The 16,027-nt window shown below is 37.2% G+C and overlaps 1 protein-coding gene across 1 annotated transcript in view; it reads right to left on the bottom strand.

Moving 5' to 3' along the window:
* The window catches only part of LOC110960378 (sodium channel protein type 4 subunit alpha-like), a 50,126-nt gene extending 34,636 nt beyond the window's left edge, over nt 1-15,490 (bottom strand). The window contains exons 1-7 of the mRNA XM_051953509.1: nt 15,190-15,490; nt 13,182-13,300; nt 11,961-12,050; nt 9,920-10,048; nt 7,235-7,326; nt 6,515-6,757; nt 6,346-6,409 (exon numbers count right to left, since the gene is read on the bottom strand). Of these exons, the coding sequence (XP_051809469.1) occupies nt 6,346-6,409; nt 6,515-6,757; nt 7,235-7,326; nt 9,920-10,048; nt 11,961-12,050; nt 13,182-13,300; nt 15,190-15,456 (1,004 nt within the window). The 5' untranslated portion in view covers nt 15,457-15,490. The remainder of the gene's footprint in view (nt 1-6,345; nt 6,410-6,514; nt 6,758-7,234; nt 7,327-9,919; nt 10,049-11,960; nt 12,051-13,181; nt 13,301-15,189) is intronic.
* Nucleotides 15,491-16,027: the final 537 nt, after the last annotated feature.

Here is a 16,027-nt window from a genome sequence, read left to right on the forward strand (position 1 = left end):
AAAACGCAGAACCTGCCCAGGGCTTCTTCAAGGCCTGAACGGTAGTTTTCCATCAAAATTAAACACATCCTGTTGTTTAGTGACCATTTGTTTATACTTGTCGGAGGGTTTTATCATATAATTCAAATACCAATTTCCTTATTGCCAGCAGGTCCACTTTAAAATAAAGCTGTGCACCTTTTTCATTGTTTTGAAGAAGGATTTATTCACATTATTTGTCAACATATCCTGTGAGTTTGACACAGTTCCTCTTCTCCACATTAGTTCTTTCAGCTAGATCTAAGCAGCATCTACATGTTATACTTTTAGGGTCGAAATTATGAGTCAATTACGGAATTTTTTCCATGCAGGGGTCACTTTATAGATTTTGGGCAATGTTGCTTTCATTGCATGTCTTCTTTCAGACTCGTGAAAAGAAAAGCAAATACACATTAAGGTGTTTTTGACACATTTTCTGCTGAACATGTATGCAAATCAGTGCACGTTTAATAAAATAATAGCATTTGAATGTAAAAAAAAAACTCTGAAAATGTCATTTAAAACATATTTGTCTTCATGTAAGTAACGAACTGGGAAAGTTTTTTGGTGCTATTTATCAGATGAAGCTGTAAAATCTGATTTCCACACAAAATATATGAAAAGCCTATCTTTAAATGTTTTCTCAGAATGGATTTTGAGAAAATAAATGTCTACTTTTGTGGCACTTCTATACACCAAACCTTTTAGTTTTATTCTTTTATATATTCTGAATAATTTTGCAGACAAGTTTGTTCATACATCATGTATTGCCTGATTTATAAAACATTTTATCCTTCAAAACAAACAAAAAAAAATTCTTTCTGGCTGGTGACAATATTTGATTCATAGAAATGTTTGTCTCTCAGATGTCAACAACATGAAACAAGAATTTTAAAGCTGGCTTTTCCGGTGTTTAAATTTCTGTTCTGAAACCTAATCTCTACCAAATCTGTGCCTATTTGATTAGATAATCCACTATTTGCAGAATTATCCACAAACATTAACAAAACCTGTAATACAAATGAGAAGCACCTTCTTGTAAATAATCAGCTGGGGAAGATTTATGTTGATAAATAAATGTAATTTCCCTGTAGCGCCTCCCCTAAACTGATGATTTGATTAAATACAATATCAATGAAAAAACATTTAAAAAATCTTTTTTTTCAAGTAAAAACACCAAATATTCTTCAGCTGAAGTCTCTTAGTTGTGACAGCTCGCAGCTTTTCTTTGTCATATATCATAGCAAATTCTAAGTTTAGGTCAAAACTACACCTCCGAGACATCTTTGGCGTAAACACATGATAAATGACTGAACTAATCTGCTGTTGAATTGAAGATAACCACTGCAACTTTATTTATTACATTGCACTAATTAATGGAGAACAACGGCTGCATGGAATATATGAAATCAGTAAATATTGAATTTTTTTTAAAATTATGTTTCTGTCATTTTATCATTTCATAGTAATGTTGGAGTGAATTTCCTATCTGAGCAGCTTTCTATGGACAGGGACGTCTAATGTAAAGGTGCCCTCGAGTCACGCAAGTCAACAAATGACTTCTAATGATGAACTCGTTAATATAGTCTTGTCTGTTAAACATCCGTATGAATGTGAAGCTCCTCCTGCAATTGGAAGCTGTTGTAAAAACAAGGCACCTGTGGGGCTGCTGTCCCTCAGGTTGCTATAGTAACGGCCCTGGAGACTGTCTTTGTATGGATTTAACCCGAGTTAGTGCTCCTCAGGCAGAGCTGCTGTGATGCACATACAGGTACTTTACATCACCCCGAACTGTTTTATAAATCTTAAACATTTTACGTTGTTTTGCTTTATTTTTGTTCAGAATGAAAATCCAATAAAAAGCTTTTGAACAAACTGAGATCAATATCTTCTAATATAGTTAAAGGAATTTAAAAAGTCATCACAGCATTACATCACAACTACAATGTAAGTCTGACAAAAAAGCAGATTAGAAATACACTGTGAAGGATTACACAACATAAGCAACGTCTCCAGAGATGACTGACTGATGTCTTACTGTGTAGACAGAAATGGGGATCTATGGCTTCCTGGAGCACTAGTGGACAAAAAGACGTTTAAAAATCTAAAAGTGACAGCATGCATTTGAAAGAATAAAAAATATCACTGATTTGCAAGTATGCAAGTCATCTTATGTAACCAAAGTAACACGGTCCGCGGTGTGTAAGAGCTCCCTTAAAGCTCTTTGCTTCGTGTTTACAATTTTAAGTTTTATCTGTGAGAGTGTAACAACAACTTCCCGCAGTTTGTGCAACACAGCAGCGGAGGAACATCTGTCGATCGCAAACCGTGGGCGGGTGGGTTTCCATGCCGATATCCGTCTAGTCAAGGGCAAAAGCTGAAACTGTCTATACAATCAGCCGTAATCCTCAAAGCACAGTGGCTTTAAGATGTGAGGGGATAAGCATTTGCCTGAACTCGACAGTGGGGCGCGATGAAAAACAGCCTGGAACTTTGAGCGAATCATTTATCACAAACTTGTTAACCATCTCGGCTGAAAATATCATTTGAATATGCGTGGGTGTGCGGGTGCTGTGGGTGCCCAGTTGTGTCTATGTGCGCTTGTGTGTGACAGTGTGTGTCATCATAACGTATCTGCAAAGCTTTAATTTGGAAATCTACTCAGGGATTACTTGTTGGAATACACTCAAAAGATTAAGCATCCTCTATGTTTTACGTCCTCCATCCTGACCTGCTTAATATCTTGCCCGTCTCTGCACCCAGCCTCAGAAAGTTCCATCTGAAATGTCACAGAAGTTAAAAGGCTCCCTCGACCATTTGCCAGCAAAAACATAAGCTACCTTACGCTTGCTTCAACCTATAATCTTGCAAAGAAACAAGAAAGTCAAATAAATGCAAAAGGAAGTACGTACGCTGCTGTCTTATTTTAAAAATCCCATTATACACAGAAATAGGTTAAAACGGAGTGACGTGGAGGGATGTTGATCGAAACGGGCCAACAGCAGAAGAGCAAACAAAAGGCAACAAGTCTAAAAAAAAGCCGCCTGACTTGTAGGTGGGGCAGTTGGATAGGTTGCATCTGTAGGATACGAGTCTGATCTTACTGACCTACTATTTAATGGAGTTTAATGACATCATTTCCCCCTGAATGCCCTCATATGTATCCTCTTTCCTCTCTGACTTGAACACAGATTACTGAAACAGATTTTACTTCTTGAGAGATTAAGTTCCTGTGTTTTTGGAGGAGAGGTTACCGGCTGAGATTAAAAACTAAAGGCTGGCTGCGGTCGAACGCCAATAAAAATGTATGACTACCTCCATCATGTCCATACTTTGCACATTATCTCATTAAACTACCGAAGCAATGTCAACAGTAGCTTAACCCCAAGCAAAAAACAGTCTCTGTGCTTACAAATCTCTCCTAGAAAAGGTAAAAAAAAAAGGAAATACAGCGTTTTAACCCGGAAATTAAAGGTCCTTTCACCAGAAACCCTATAAACCCCAACACCAGCTAGCGGGTTTGAAAGGCATAGTATTTTTTTTTTAAATCACCAAAATGACGGCATTTATCTGAGACATGAACAGTAAGAACAGAAAGAATCTGTATTTTGAATGACCAACTTGAATAATGTTGTATGAAGTCTGGCTTGTCAGGAAACTTGAGCAAATCTAAAATTGTAATTTTTCAATATAATCACTTAATTCTAAATTAAGAAATTACCAAAAAGTAAATTGCATGTACAGTCATCCCTTGCCAATTGCATATCTAATTTTGTATAGTGGATTTTTCACTCTATCGCAGGATTTTGCAGTACACAGGTATTTTTATATATTTATAATTTTTGTTATTTTTGTGGTAAAATAAGCATTTTGTAGTCTAGAAATAAAACATTATATTTAAAGAATATTAAATCAAAATAAAATGTCTTAAATTTAATTTATTTCAAGCCCCATGATGAAATGTTTTGTGCCTTCTCGGCTTCTGGCACCGAACCCAAGCGCCAAAGGAAGATGCTTAGCATCTCAGAAAATTAGAAAATTAATTAGATTGAAGAGTGTAAAAAGTGTTAAAGAGCATAAGAAGTGTTTATAAGAGTGTGGGGAGGGTTTATTAAGCCTTAAAATGTATATAAATAATAAAACAAGTATAAGGTCACTACTTCGCAGGCGGTTCTGGAACCTAATCCCAGCGATAGACGAGGGTCACTGTACTGAGAAGTCACACGTAATTCAGTAAACCAACAGTTACATGACAAAAAAAACTTTTCAGCTGAACTGCAGGCAGTGTTTTAACACAACAGATAGGAGAAAGATGGAAAGAAATTATGTAAAGGGAAATTAAAAAACACTTCAGCATTAAAATAAATACAGCATGGCTCAAAAAGAGCGCACTGCACAAAAAACAGTTCTGAGTTCTCTCTACCTGTAGTTATGCTTGTTCTGTTTCCACAGAGGTGCTGAAAATGAAAATGTAAAAATGTGGAAGGAGCGAAAAATACCCAGAAAAAGATAATTCAGATTTTTTCTCTTGTACTTTCAGCTTGCCTGTACCTTTAGTATTAGCATTTTAGTATTAATTTACATGCATTAGCTGCAAATGGTAACATATGTCTATTAGCTAACTGTTCGCTAGCCGAATAGTCAAATCTTAGCTTCGTCTTGTTCTTAGTTCATTCTGGTTTTCACTCAAATGCAATAATATAGTTGAGTGATCCAATATTCCTAAAAATCATCCAAGAACACAGACATGTGTGATATCTTTGAATTTGCAGAAACTTCATGGGTAATCCATGGGTTTATAAATCCTTAAAATTAGCTTAAAATCAATGAATTTTTCAATAAATGTGAAGGGGTGACATTTTTCAAGAAGTTACTTCTCCAAACAAAGGACAAAAGAGGGCAGAAAAGAAAGTCATGCCTATTTGTAAAATTATTTACTAGGGATAAAATTAAACAATCGAGTTGATCTTCTTAAGAACAAATATTTAGAAGTTAAACAGAATGTTTCAGAGCCTTGTTGCTTATATTTCAGTATAGTTGAAAAGTCACCTGCGACATGAATTTTGAGTTTCCTATTGCATAAATAAAGACCAAAAAAGTGTAGATAAAGCTCCATATTCTACTATTTCACCACAAACACCTTTATCTCACAATAAACATGACAAATATGCTACAATTTTTACTTCATTCTAAAAAACCAGTCATCAACAACGTTGGAAACAGCCAGCAAATCTTCACATTGGAGAGGAAAAAAACAACTAAATGTTGATACTCGTGCATGAAAAACTGTTCACTGACACTCTTTAAATTGATTCAGACTAATATTTTTGGTAAAACAAACGTGTAGAGGTGCCACACAACCTAAAAGGTTTACTACACACAGCACCTGCTTTAAAAGTAAAATGGGAAATGAAACATCTGCACCAAACTTTCCTGCAGGAGCTTAACATCATCACCCTTTTTTATTTGCTGTCATCCATTATCTTGTATTATTAACAAGAGCACCTAATGGAAGCCATTTGTTGAAGCTGCAGGATTTCAGATTCACACAGATGGGTATTTAGTTCACTATAACCCTTGAACTGGGCCTGGCATGGGCAGAGTCATCCTGTTGTGCTTGTTTCAAAAGCATTTGGATTTACAGGATTATTCGGTGCGTAGGCTGAGTAGCAATATTTGGATGGTTTCACACTGTGCCTTTGATTGGGAACAAAGTCCGTTACTGCACAGGACAAACATCATCTTTGTATTTCTGTCTACATTTACTGACATCTCTCACTAGGACCTGGGCTATTCTGCTTCCTTTATCTGCAAGAATTTCCGCTTTGTAAGAAAAAGCAGGTCCATCTGCGGGGCTGCTCCAAGGCTTCAGGACACCATCTCCTCTTAACAATAATAGAATATCAATCCGAAGTGATCCGGTCCACTCCAGTTAACCTAATAGTGTCATAGAGCTTTTGAGATGATGAAATCTCCAAAGACCCCTCCTCTCTCCAGCTGGCAACTCCATGTTTCTGAGTAAAGGGTTCCAGTGGAGCCGTGGTGATTATCCACACCACATGTCGTCTTGTGTACCGTCTCTCTCACGCTACATCCCACTGATAGGATCACTCGTCCATACATTAGGCCTCTAAGTCACCAAAACAAGGAGCCTAAAGGACAATCATCCATTGTCGGATCTGTCGTTTCTTGTCCAGGAAAAACTCAGGCTACTACATCCATTTATTCACGGATGGGATCAGAGGCCATTAGAGGGTAAACATTTTGATATTATGTTATCGTCTGCAGATGATTAACAAGCAGTAAGCAAAGCAATTATTCACTCACCCAGCATCATTTCCGTATCCACATATTAAGGCATCCTTTGCTCCTTCAACTTTGTAGAAATTATCTACGGAAAGAGACACATAATGTACTTCAGCTTCATTAGATTATGCGGACACTGTGCAATATTCAGAGCATTGAACATGATGAACTTCTTTGGTCTTTTGCTAACCTTCGCTGCCGAGGAAGTCTGCAGGGGAGCTCCAGGTTCTGTTGTTGCAGATGAAGGATGTGTTCGGGCTGTACGACGAGTTGATGCAGTGTGCGAGGCTGCGGATGCATTTTTGTCGCAGCAGCCCCATGAAGAGCTGCAGGCCGATGAGGGCGAAGACGCTGAGACAGAAGACGGTCAGGATCATCACGTCCGCCAGCTTCCTTACCGACTGGATCAGGGCTCCGACTATGGTCTTCAGACCTTGAAGGACAAGATGTGGTCTGTTCAGTAAGATTACAAACAGCTGACGAAGTTTTACAACATTGTAAAAAAGATTTAGACTAGAGATAGACAATGATGGGCACACTTTAAAATCAAGTATCAGCATAATCCCAAAATGAACACAATTGTGTTTGGAAATGTAACATAAAAATAAATATGACATGGTTTGCATATTTTTTTCCTTTGGTCTGGTATATGTGTACATTTCAGAAGCATTTTATGTCTGTACCCACAACCAGATTTTCACAATAAGAGCAGGTATAACAGTATGTTAATTCCAAACTTGCTGTTCTTTGCAAATAGCTTGAAATGCATGTTTATGCATTGGTGTTGGAGGAAAAAAAGATTAGGAAAATATCAGATTGACTGGTAAAAACCCAATATTGTGTGTCTATAATTTAGACTTCTATGGAAACAAACAAGGAAACAAAAATAAATGTCCTGTAGTTGCCTCACCTGGGATGACTGAGATGGTTTTCAGCGCTCGTAGTACTCTGAAGGTCCTTAATGCAGAGACGTTTCCAAGGTCTACGAATTCTGTTAGATATCTGCAATTTGATAGACAGAGAGAAGAGATTAAACAAGTTTGGAATAGTTTATCTTTACGATTACAGACTCTGCACATCACATTCATCAAGTTTTATTAAAAGTGTACTTATTGGCTCAGTGTTTTATTATTTTATCATCCAGCTCATGTAGACTTGAAGTGATTTAATGTATACTCAGTAAAACTGTAGTTTGCATAAAATGTGTCAGTCACTTACACAACTGAAAATAACTGTCATTTAGTCACTTGGGTGAGAATGCAAACAAGCAGTGAACACAACGTTGACGTGTACAGTTGGGTCAATAAATAACTGTGGGACTTTTTGTAGCATAGCTGACAGGTATCATAGTTGACATTTGTGCTGTTTTCAGACCTAAAATCAACATGGCCGCCTATAACCAAACACCACATGGCATTTTCACACAAAGATTCTTCTAAATATTATATATACAATCGAGTAAAATTGAAATTGAAAGTGATAGGCTCCAGCATCCTCCGCGACCCTAGTGAGGATAAAGCGGTGTATAGAGAATGGATGGATGAAAATGAAAGTTATTTATAAAGATTTTGTAGTAAACCTGTTGATATGCCATAAATCCACACTTGACTCACACACTACTTTATATTAAATAACTCAGAAAGCCTTGGAGTCTTTCCAGTCTTTTCTTCAGGAGGAAATGACATCATGTGGAGCAGGTCATGTGATCTGGAATTAACACACTTCCTTGAGAGGTGTTTTTGAAATGAGGAACTTAGCTGAAAGTGATTTCTTGGACACAGATACAATTAGTTTTTTTCCATAAAAAATCTGATATATTGCCAAAAAAGAAATATCTGTCATGATTATCTCAACTTAATAAAATGAACACAATCAAAGCTATTTTTGAATGAGCTCATTTTTATTATTGTTTAGCGAATTAGAAGGTGGTTGTTATTAAATTTGGACGGTAACTTAGTTGACATTTTAGTGATATTCAGTCATTTTTTATTAATAAGTGACTGTTCCCATAATTAATAATTATGGAATTTGTAAAGACATGATCATAATGAACATAAAGACCATTAGTTTTTGTTTTTTTTTTTACTTTCAATAAAAAATGTATGCAATGTATGTCCTATGGACTTCAAAAGTCCCTCAAATATATATTGACCCACTTATAGATTCAGCAGCTGCAGAGCAACATTATCATATGGAATCATGTTTCAAAATAAATCAAATAATTCCAAATGCATCACTACTGTATCACAATGGAGGTTGCACTTCAGTTTTTCAATCTCTTTACTCCTCATTACTTATGACCAATTATTTTCTATTTTTTAGGAATGCTGTGTGCCATGCTTGTTGTTACTGCAGTGATGTTGAATTAGTCGCTTCATGTGTCCGCCTGTCGTTTGCTGCATATAAGCTTTTTGAAATTATTTTTGCTAAAAGAAAACATCTGCCTCCTGTTGCCTCAAACAATGCTAGAAGTGGATATACAATTTTTTCCACTTTTATCTAAAGTGACGTACATCTGAGAGTAAATGCGACATGAGAAATGATGCAGGAAGTGAACCAAAAACAGCACATTTTTCAGGCCTGAGCTGGATGATAATTCTACCTCCTATCTCGTGTGATTCGGTGTTATTATAAAAATGTGTTTGGTACCAGAAAGAAGAAATGACTAATGAATTAGCCGGCTGAACCTTAATTAATCAAAAACCAAATGACAGCTTTCCGTGTCAGTAAAAGGGGATTTTGTCTCGCTGTTTCCAAACACAGCAAATGTCCCATCAGGATGACAGGTTTCAGACAATGCAGCAGCGTGGAGAGGTCACCTGTCTAATCTGCCACCTGCATCATGGTGACTGAGTCATTTCACACGTCTCTGACCTCCACAATAGGCTTATCGTTCAGGTGTTTCAAATCACCACAGAGGAGGACTGATTGACTGCTGTCACGTTGACATTACAGAGAAATATTAGAGATAATATTCGTTAATCTGCTCCTCGTTACAAAAAACAATACAAAAGACAGAATGCAAACACTGAGTTAAGTTGTGGGTGTTACATTTCTCAGGTTGTTAGAGCTAATATAAAGTAAATGTCAAGAGAGACTATATGTAATCAAAAATACATAATCAATTAACAAAAATAACGAATGACCCAGATTACAATTTAAAAGTTTAGCAATTAGATTATAGTTCCACTGTCAAGAATTACTTGATTCTGTTTTATTACCTCTTAAAATGCTAATCAATGCATCCCACATGTTGTAGAATCCACAGAGTACACCTGTAGTTTGTACCAGAGCTGTTTTTGTAAGGATAATCTGAAATACCTAATGTGCAAAATGCATTTTATTTGCATTAAAAATGTTTTGAGATATCTGACAAAGAATATTTGTGGAACTTGCAGCAGTGTGTATTTTTTTTTAGTGTGAAATACAACATTTGTAATATTTCATTTTGAAGTAATACAAAATAAATACTTTTGTAGCAATACAGCAGATTTTGTAATCTTTTCTGAAAATTGCCAGGTAATTTGCATTCAGTAAATGAAACATTTCAGAGGAATCTGACACAGCTTTGCATTAAAAAGACATTTCTACTCACGCCATGACGATGACAGTGAAGTCCAGCCAGTTCCACGGGTCTCTCAGGAAGGTGAACGGCACTATACAGAATCCTCTCGCAAACATCTTTATTGCTGACTCGAAAGTGTAAATGCCAGTGAAAGTATACCTGGAAAATATTGAAGGAGGAGGAAGAAAAGCTACATTATTGCTGAACACGATGATGCACGGGAAGCTTTCAAATCAATCACAACCGTCACCGCGAGAGATGAAAATCAACCGAAGAACCAAGGATTTGTAGTAAAATGATTATGGAGGCCTGATGTCACTGGAAGAGTTTGTGCAAGACATGAAATAACATGCTTAAACAGCAGTGAAAATATCATAAGGAACACACAGATTATGTTTATTCATACAGTAATGAATGATGATATGTTCATGTTCTTACTGATATTTTTTTTAAAATGGGAATTGATTGCTTTTTCATGGCGTCTTATTTTCACTGGTGTTTAAACAAAGTGCTGAACAAGGAATATCACATGGCTAACCTTTTGTTCATGACAATGTGTGACATGAATAAGAAGCATTACAAACAGAAATGTAAGCTGCAATAAACACGTATAAAAATTAATACACAACTAGTTTTTAAATGGGGGCTGCACAGTGGAGTAGTGGTTAGCACTTTCACCTTGCAGCAAGAAGATCCCCGGTTCAAATCCCGGGGTGGGCTTGGGATCTTTCTGCATGGAGTTTGCATGTTCTCCCTGTGCATGTGTGGGTTTTCTCCGGGCACTCCGGCTTCCTCCCACAGTTCAAAAATATGCTGAGGTTAATTGGCTACTCTAAATTGTCCGTAGGTGTGAATGTGAGTGTGATTGTTCGTCTGTATATGTAGCCCTGTGACAGACTGGCGACCTGTCCAGGGTGTCCCCTGCCTTCGCCCGAGTCAGCTGGGATAGGCTCCAGCACCCTCCGCGACCCTAGTGAGGATAAAGCGGTGTATAGAGAATGGATGGATGGATGGATAGTTTTTAAATGGTGCTCTAAAACAATCCAAATTGAGCATTTGCGACACTTAAACAAGTAACATTTATGACTGAAATGTTGACAGAAGCCCTCAAGTTGCTCCAGTTCATCAGTTTAAATGGAAATCAAAATAAAAAGTTCACCAGACATCGTCCTCTTTTGTCCCTCTGACCATCAGACTGAACAACTCATCACTGAGCAGTCAGGGGGTCTCTGTCTGGATCACATAAGGACTGATCCAATGTCATAATACTAGGTCTATACACCTACAACAGTTACTCTTACTACCTGTCAGATCACTTTAGATCACTTGAATCACTTTAAATCACTGTGCCATTAATGTGTAAATACTGTATATTGACTTCTAATAACATTTAGTATTCTATAGATTTTAAAATTAGAAACGTTTTGTTTAGAGTATTGCTTAACAAGTTTTTTTTTAGAGTTTTTTATTGTTGTATATAAGGTTTTGAACACTTCAATTTAAATTGGGATTAATAAAGTATCTGTCTATCTGTCTATCTATCTATCTATCTATCTATCTATCTATCTATCTATCTATCTATCTATCTATCCATCTGTATCTGTCCGTCCGTCTGTCTGTTCATAGATGTAGATTTTACATTTCAGTAGTGAGCTTTGCCAAGCAGAAAAGTGGGAACAGCCCGGCTAAACATCAAGATGTAAGAATGGTGTCTTTTTTCAAACTCTTTGCAAGAAAGCAAACTGTTCATTCTTTCACATTTATTCTAAATGAAGTGCTGAAGTGGCATAAAGTAAATCAGCAGTCGATAGCCTGTACATGCAGGCAGCACGTCACATGCTCAGCCGCATCTTTTAGCTCACATTTCTCACTTTTCATTCATGCTTTTCTTCAACATGCAAACGTGGCGCTCCGAACGCACTGAATCCTCCATGCATCGTGTACTTACATGTAAACCGATTCTTCCATTGTGACTGACAAAGCACAAAGCACCCAGCAAGACTCCACATTAGAAAACACGTAGCTCAGTTTGGGATTAGAAAGAAGAAGCAGAAAGGGTGCGTTTACTCACTCCAGGTATTTGGTCCATGTTGGCGGGTCAGACATGGCCATGAAGAAACAGTTGGTCAGAATGGTGAACATTATGAAATAGCTAAACAACGTGGGAAAAAAACAGGTTAAGGAAAGTGCACAGTGGCAATTTGCAGTTTCACAGGCAAATAAGTTTTTTTGTCATAAGCCGACATTGTACCCAAACAAAGCGGACCTGATTTATTATAATCCTGTGAAAGATACCCATTAGGATAAACAGTCCTGCGTGTACCGGCAGCACTGCGGCTATGATAAAGACAGATTATGGAAAATGTAAAATCAGGAGAGTGATATTATCTCCAATATGGATGAATGAGATCATAACCAAGGGTCTGATGAACTGGCAAAAGATGAAATGACCACAATGATTAAAGCATTTCAGGATAAAGCGATTAAAAAGTCATCGAAATATTAATCTCAATTATTGGATCGGATCGAATTAATGGTAAAATGTACCTATAGTTTCTGTATTTGGGCTCATTTAGCTTGTAGTTAATAATCTTTCAGCTTCAGAGAATCAATAGAAATTGATAGAGGTCACAGTATTTAACAGATATTTTGGTAATCAATAGATGCTTTGTAATCTATAACACAGACGACACAGAGAGGAAAAACTCCGCTCTGCATGTAAATTACGAATCGTCTGTCTGAGAACTAATAGGCAGCCATCACATGATGTGAAATCTCCTTGCTCTTATTTCATTTCAGAGATTAAAAGAGGGATATGAGGGGATTTGGATTGCAATGCCAGAAAGGACCATTACAAAGCTGTTTCAAAAATGGGACTATGGAAAAATCCAATAGAAACCTACGGGGGGGAAATCGGTAAATATTAAAAATTGGCTTATCTGCCAGTAGGACATGTAAAGAGGAGACGAATTTGGACTTTTCTTTGGAATAAAATGAACGTTATGGTGGGAACTCTTGACAGGAGGAGGGATCCTGACTCTCAGTATTCATGGAGGCACACTGGCAGGAACAGCTTTACTTTTTAGCTGGTTGTCAAGAGCTGATGTACAACAGCAATGCCTGACTGCTTCAAAATCATCAGGACTTTATCAGTTTCAGGCTCATCTATTCCTGCTTTTAAGTTTACATATCTTCTCCCTTCTCTATTTTCTCTACATGCATGTGTTTTTCTTTTATAAAACTGTGTTAAAGTCAGAAGGAGACGTGCATCGAGCAACCACAAAAAGGATATGCATGGACTAGAACTTTTATGGCGATTGTTCTGATGAAGTGAAATGGTGTAAATATGTAAAGTGCAGACGTGGAGCTGAATCTGAAGATGGCCTTCCCTTTGTTGAGTACGATGAAAGTCTGAAAAGAAAGCAAAAAGAAGACAGAAAGGACTGAGCACACATGTTCAAGTCATAAAAAAATCAGTCTGCAAATACGTTAGATTGTAAGAAGTCGACACAATGTAAATGCATTTCTCAAACAGATTTTTTGATTATCTGAAGCCACGTGTTTTTCAGTTCTTTGCAGAGAAACTCCACAGCAGCTCTGAGCAGACGTGCAGCTGTTTTCTTTCCTGACAGTGGAGCTGCCGTGCTGCGTCTCTCTCTCTCTCTGTCTACCATCTGTGTTAACTTCCACCACAAGCATTTCTGCCTCCAGTAATGGAGGCAACTCCAAAGCGGGCTGAACCTTTCTCCAACAGATGTGGCATTTATTTAAATATTTTTTCGTCTTTGGATAATCCGCCCATCCAGCAGCACATCACATGCCAAAACAAAGAGACCCTGAGAATGACTGCCACGTCCTTTTTCATCTCTCCATAAGCGGCCCATTAATGGGCAGCAGCCTGATCTACTGACTCTGCAAATCAAAAACTTGCTAATCCCATTTCTGCATCTGCAAGAGATCTAAAGAGAAGCGGTAACACGCTTCACGTCTTCGTGGGCTGCTCTGAAGCACCGCTTGGTCAATTTGGTAAAAACACCAGTTAACTAGGTGGATCACTAGCATGTCGTGTGTCACAGCCCAGATGAGGGTTTGGGTTAAAATTTCACACGTAGGAAAAACACATACAAGTGTCAGTAATCAGTTATCGTTTATAAGCTCATGGACCTTTATCGAGATGCTTTAGTTTAAAAAATTTTAGGAATTAGTGAAAAATAAGTTCATCGGAAGCTAATATGAGGCTTCAGGAGGCTAGTAAAGCTGTTGTCTTCCTTCGCGCAACTTATTCCGCTTTAATTTCCCATTAAAAAGATCTTAACTTCACTAAATGCTACAATAATATCATATATACTCTGTCTGCTGAAGCTTAATAAAAAGTTAAAGCAAACTTGTCTACAATTACTTTCACTGTATGTAAGAGTTTTTAACGGCGAGTATAAAAAAGAGGAAGAAAGAAAACCAGTTTTTAACGTACATATAAACACGAGTGTTATTCTAAAACAGACTAGAAGACTTTAAAGTCTGTTCTTTATGGTGATCCACGAAGTGACAATTCTTCTGTGCATTTTATGTCTTTTTTTGCCATTTTTGCCCATCTAGCAATCATGTCCTCAATGTATTTTCTGCCAATAATAAGCAGCAATTATCTTAATGAAAATGCACCACAGGCACAAGTCTTTAATCTATAGAAAAGAAATGTTTTGTTCATATTAATTCATTTTAAAAGAATCTGCTGTATTATATGAAGCTTAAAAATATGAACTCTTTTGTCCCAATGGCCCCTTCAGGTAAGCAATATTAATAAAAAGGTCGAAAGAAAATCAAGCAATGCTTCACATTTGCACGTGTGAAATATGATTTTTTTCCCCCCAATTTTCTGATTTATTGTGGACTAAATTTATCAGTTGATTGTCATGTTAAAATAAATGAATGTTAGTTGTATACCTAATTAACAGTGACACTCAACTTACAGGCACGGAGCCAAATTAGGAATGTTAAAGGTTACCACCGACTATTTTTTATACAAAAATGAAAAATAAATGGATTCAGACTGGGATAGGTCTTTGTTTGTTTCTTTACATAATAAATGCCAGTAAGTCAGTTTAAAGTTAAATCATTATTAGTTATGGGCCTTTTAATGTTTATTCCTTTTATCAAATAACTCTTTTCTTTTTTTAAAAAATAACTGTCTCTTGGCCTCCTTACATTTTGCAGAAGTGGCCCTATGACACACCAACTTTCAGTATATTATAATTGTTGTTGACACACAAACATCTTACAGTTTCTTTCACACAGGAACTCACCCTCTGGTTCTTGTAGTAAAACGGATCGATATCTTCCAGTGGCACCCCGATAAGTTCTGGAGGGATGTCGCCGAAGATGCGTGGCAGCTGCTTGCCTGCCTCCAGGTCGGCCCTGGGTTTTGGTGGCTCTGCGTTCCTGTGAGTCTCGTGGCAATCCTTGGCCTTCTTGGCCTGCTCCTCGGCAATCCGCTGCTCCAAGGCAGCCAAGGATTCGCGAGTGAACCGCCGCAAGCCATCAGGACCCGTTGGTAACAGCATGGCTGCCATCTTTTCATCCTGATTCTCCTGTACTAGAATTTACTTACAGCTGCAGACCAGGAAGTGGAGAAAAAAAATAGAGAAGAAGGTGTGAAAAATAAATCTCATCCCATCATTTCAAGCTTATAAAATACAGCCACAGACATTCTTGGATCATCTTCCAGTGTCTTTTTGTATCAGTAGTTTGCACAACAAATTAAAATTGGCTTTAAGTTTTCAAATTCCATAAATCTGCTTTAATGATTTTTTTTAGATAAGCAATGGAGGAACCTTGTATAGTGTCTGACAGTGTTGTTCATAGTAATAAACCCACAGAGAATCACCAGCTATTTCCCTCAGAACAACTTAAAATCTCTCAGCAAATTGCTCAGATTTTGCTTCACTGTTGACTGAGTCTTTCTGCTCTCATTAACATAGTTTATAGTAGCACCAAGCAAGTTTTAGTTCTGTTGATTTTCCTCACTGACCTTGTTCTTTTCCACAGTTAAACACAAGAACAATAAATGAGATGGCAGAAAAAAGAATATAAAAAACTGTGGATTACCGTAAGGTTTGAAAACTATAAAAACAATGGAAAACA

The sequence above is a fragment of the Acanthochromis polyacanthus genome, chromosome 9 (genome assembly GCF_021347895.1).
Source record: "Acanthochromis polyacanthus isolate Apoly-LR-REF ecotype Palm Island chromosome 9, KAUST_Apoly_ChrSc, whole genome shotgun sequence".
NCBI classification, from domain to species: Eukaryota; Metazoa; Chordata; class Actinopteri; family Pomacentridae; genus Acanthochromis; species Acanthochromis polyacanthus.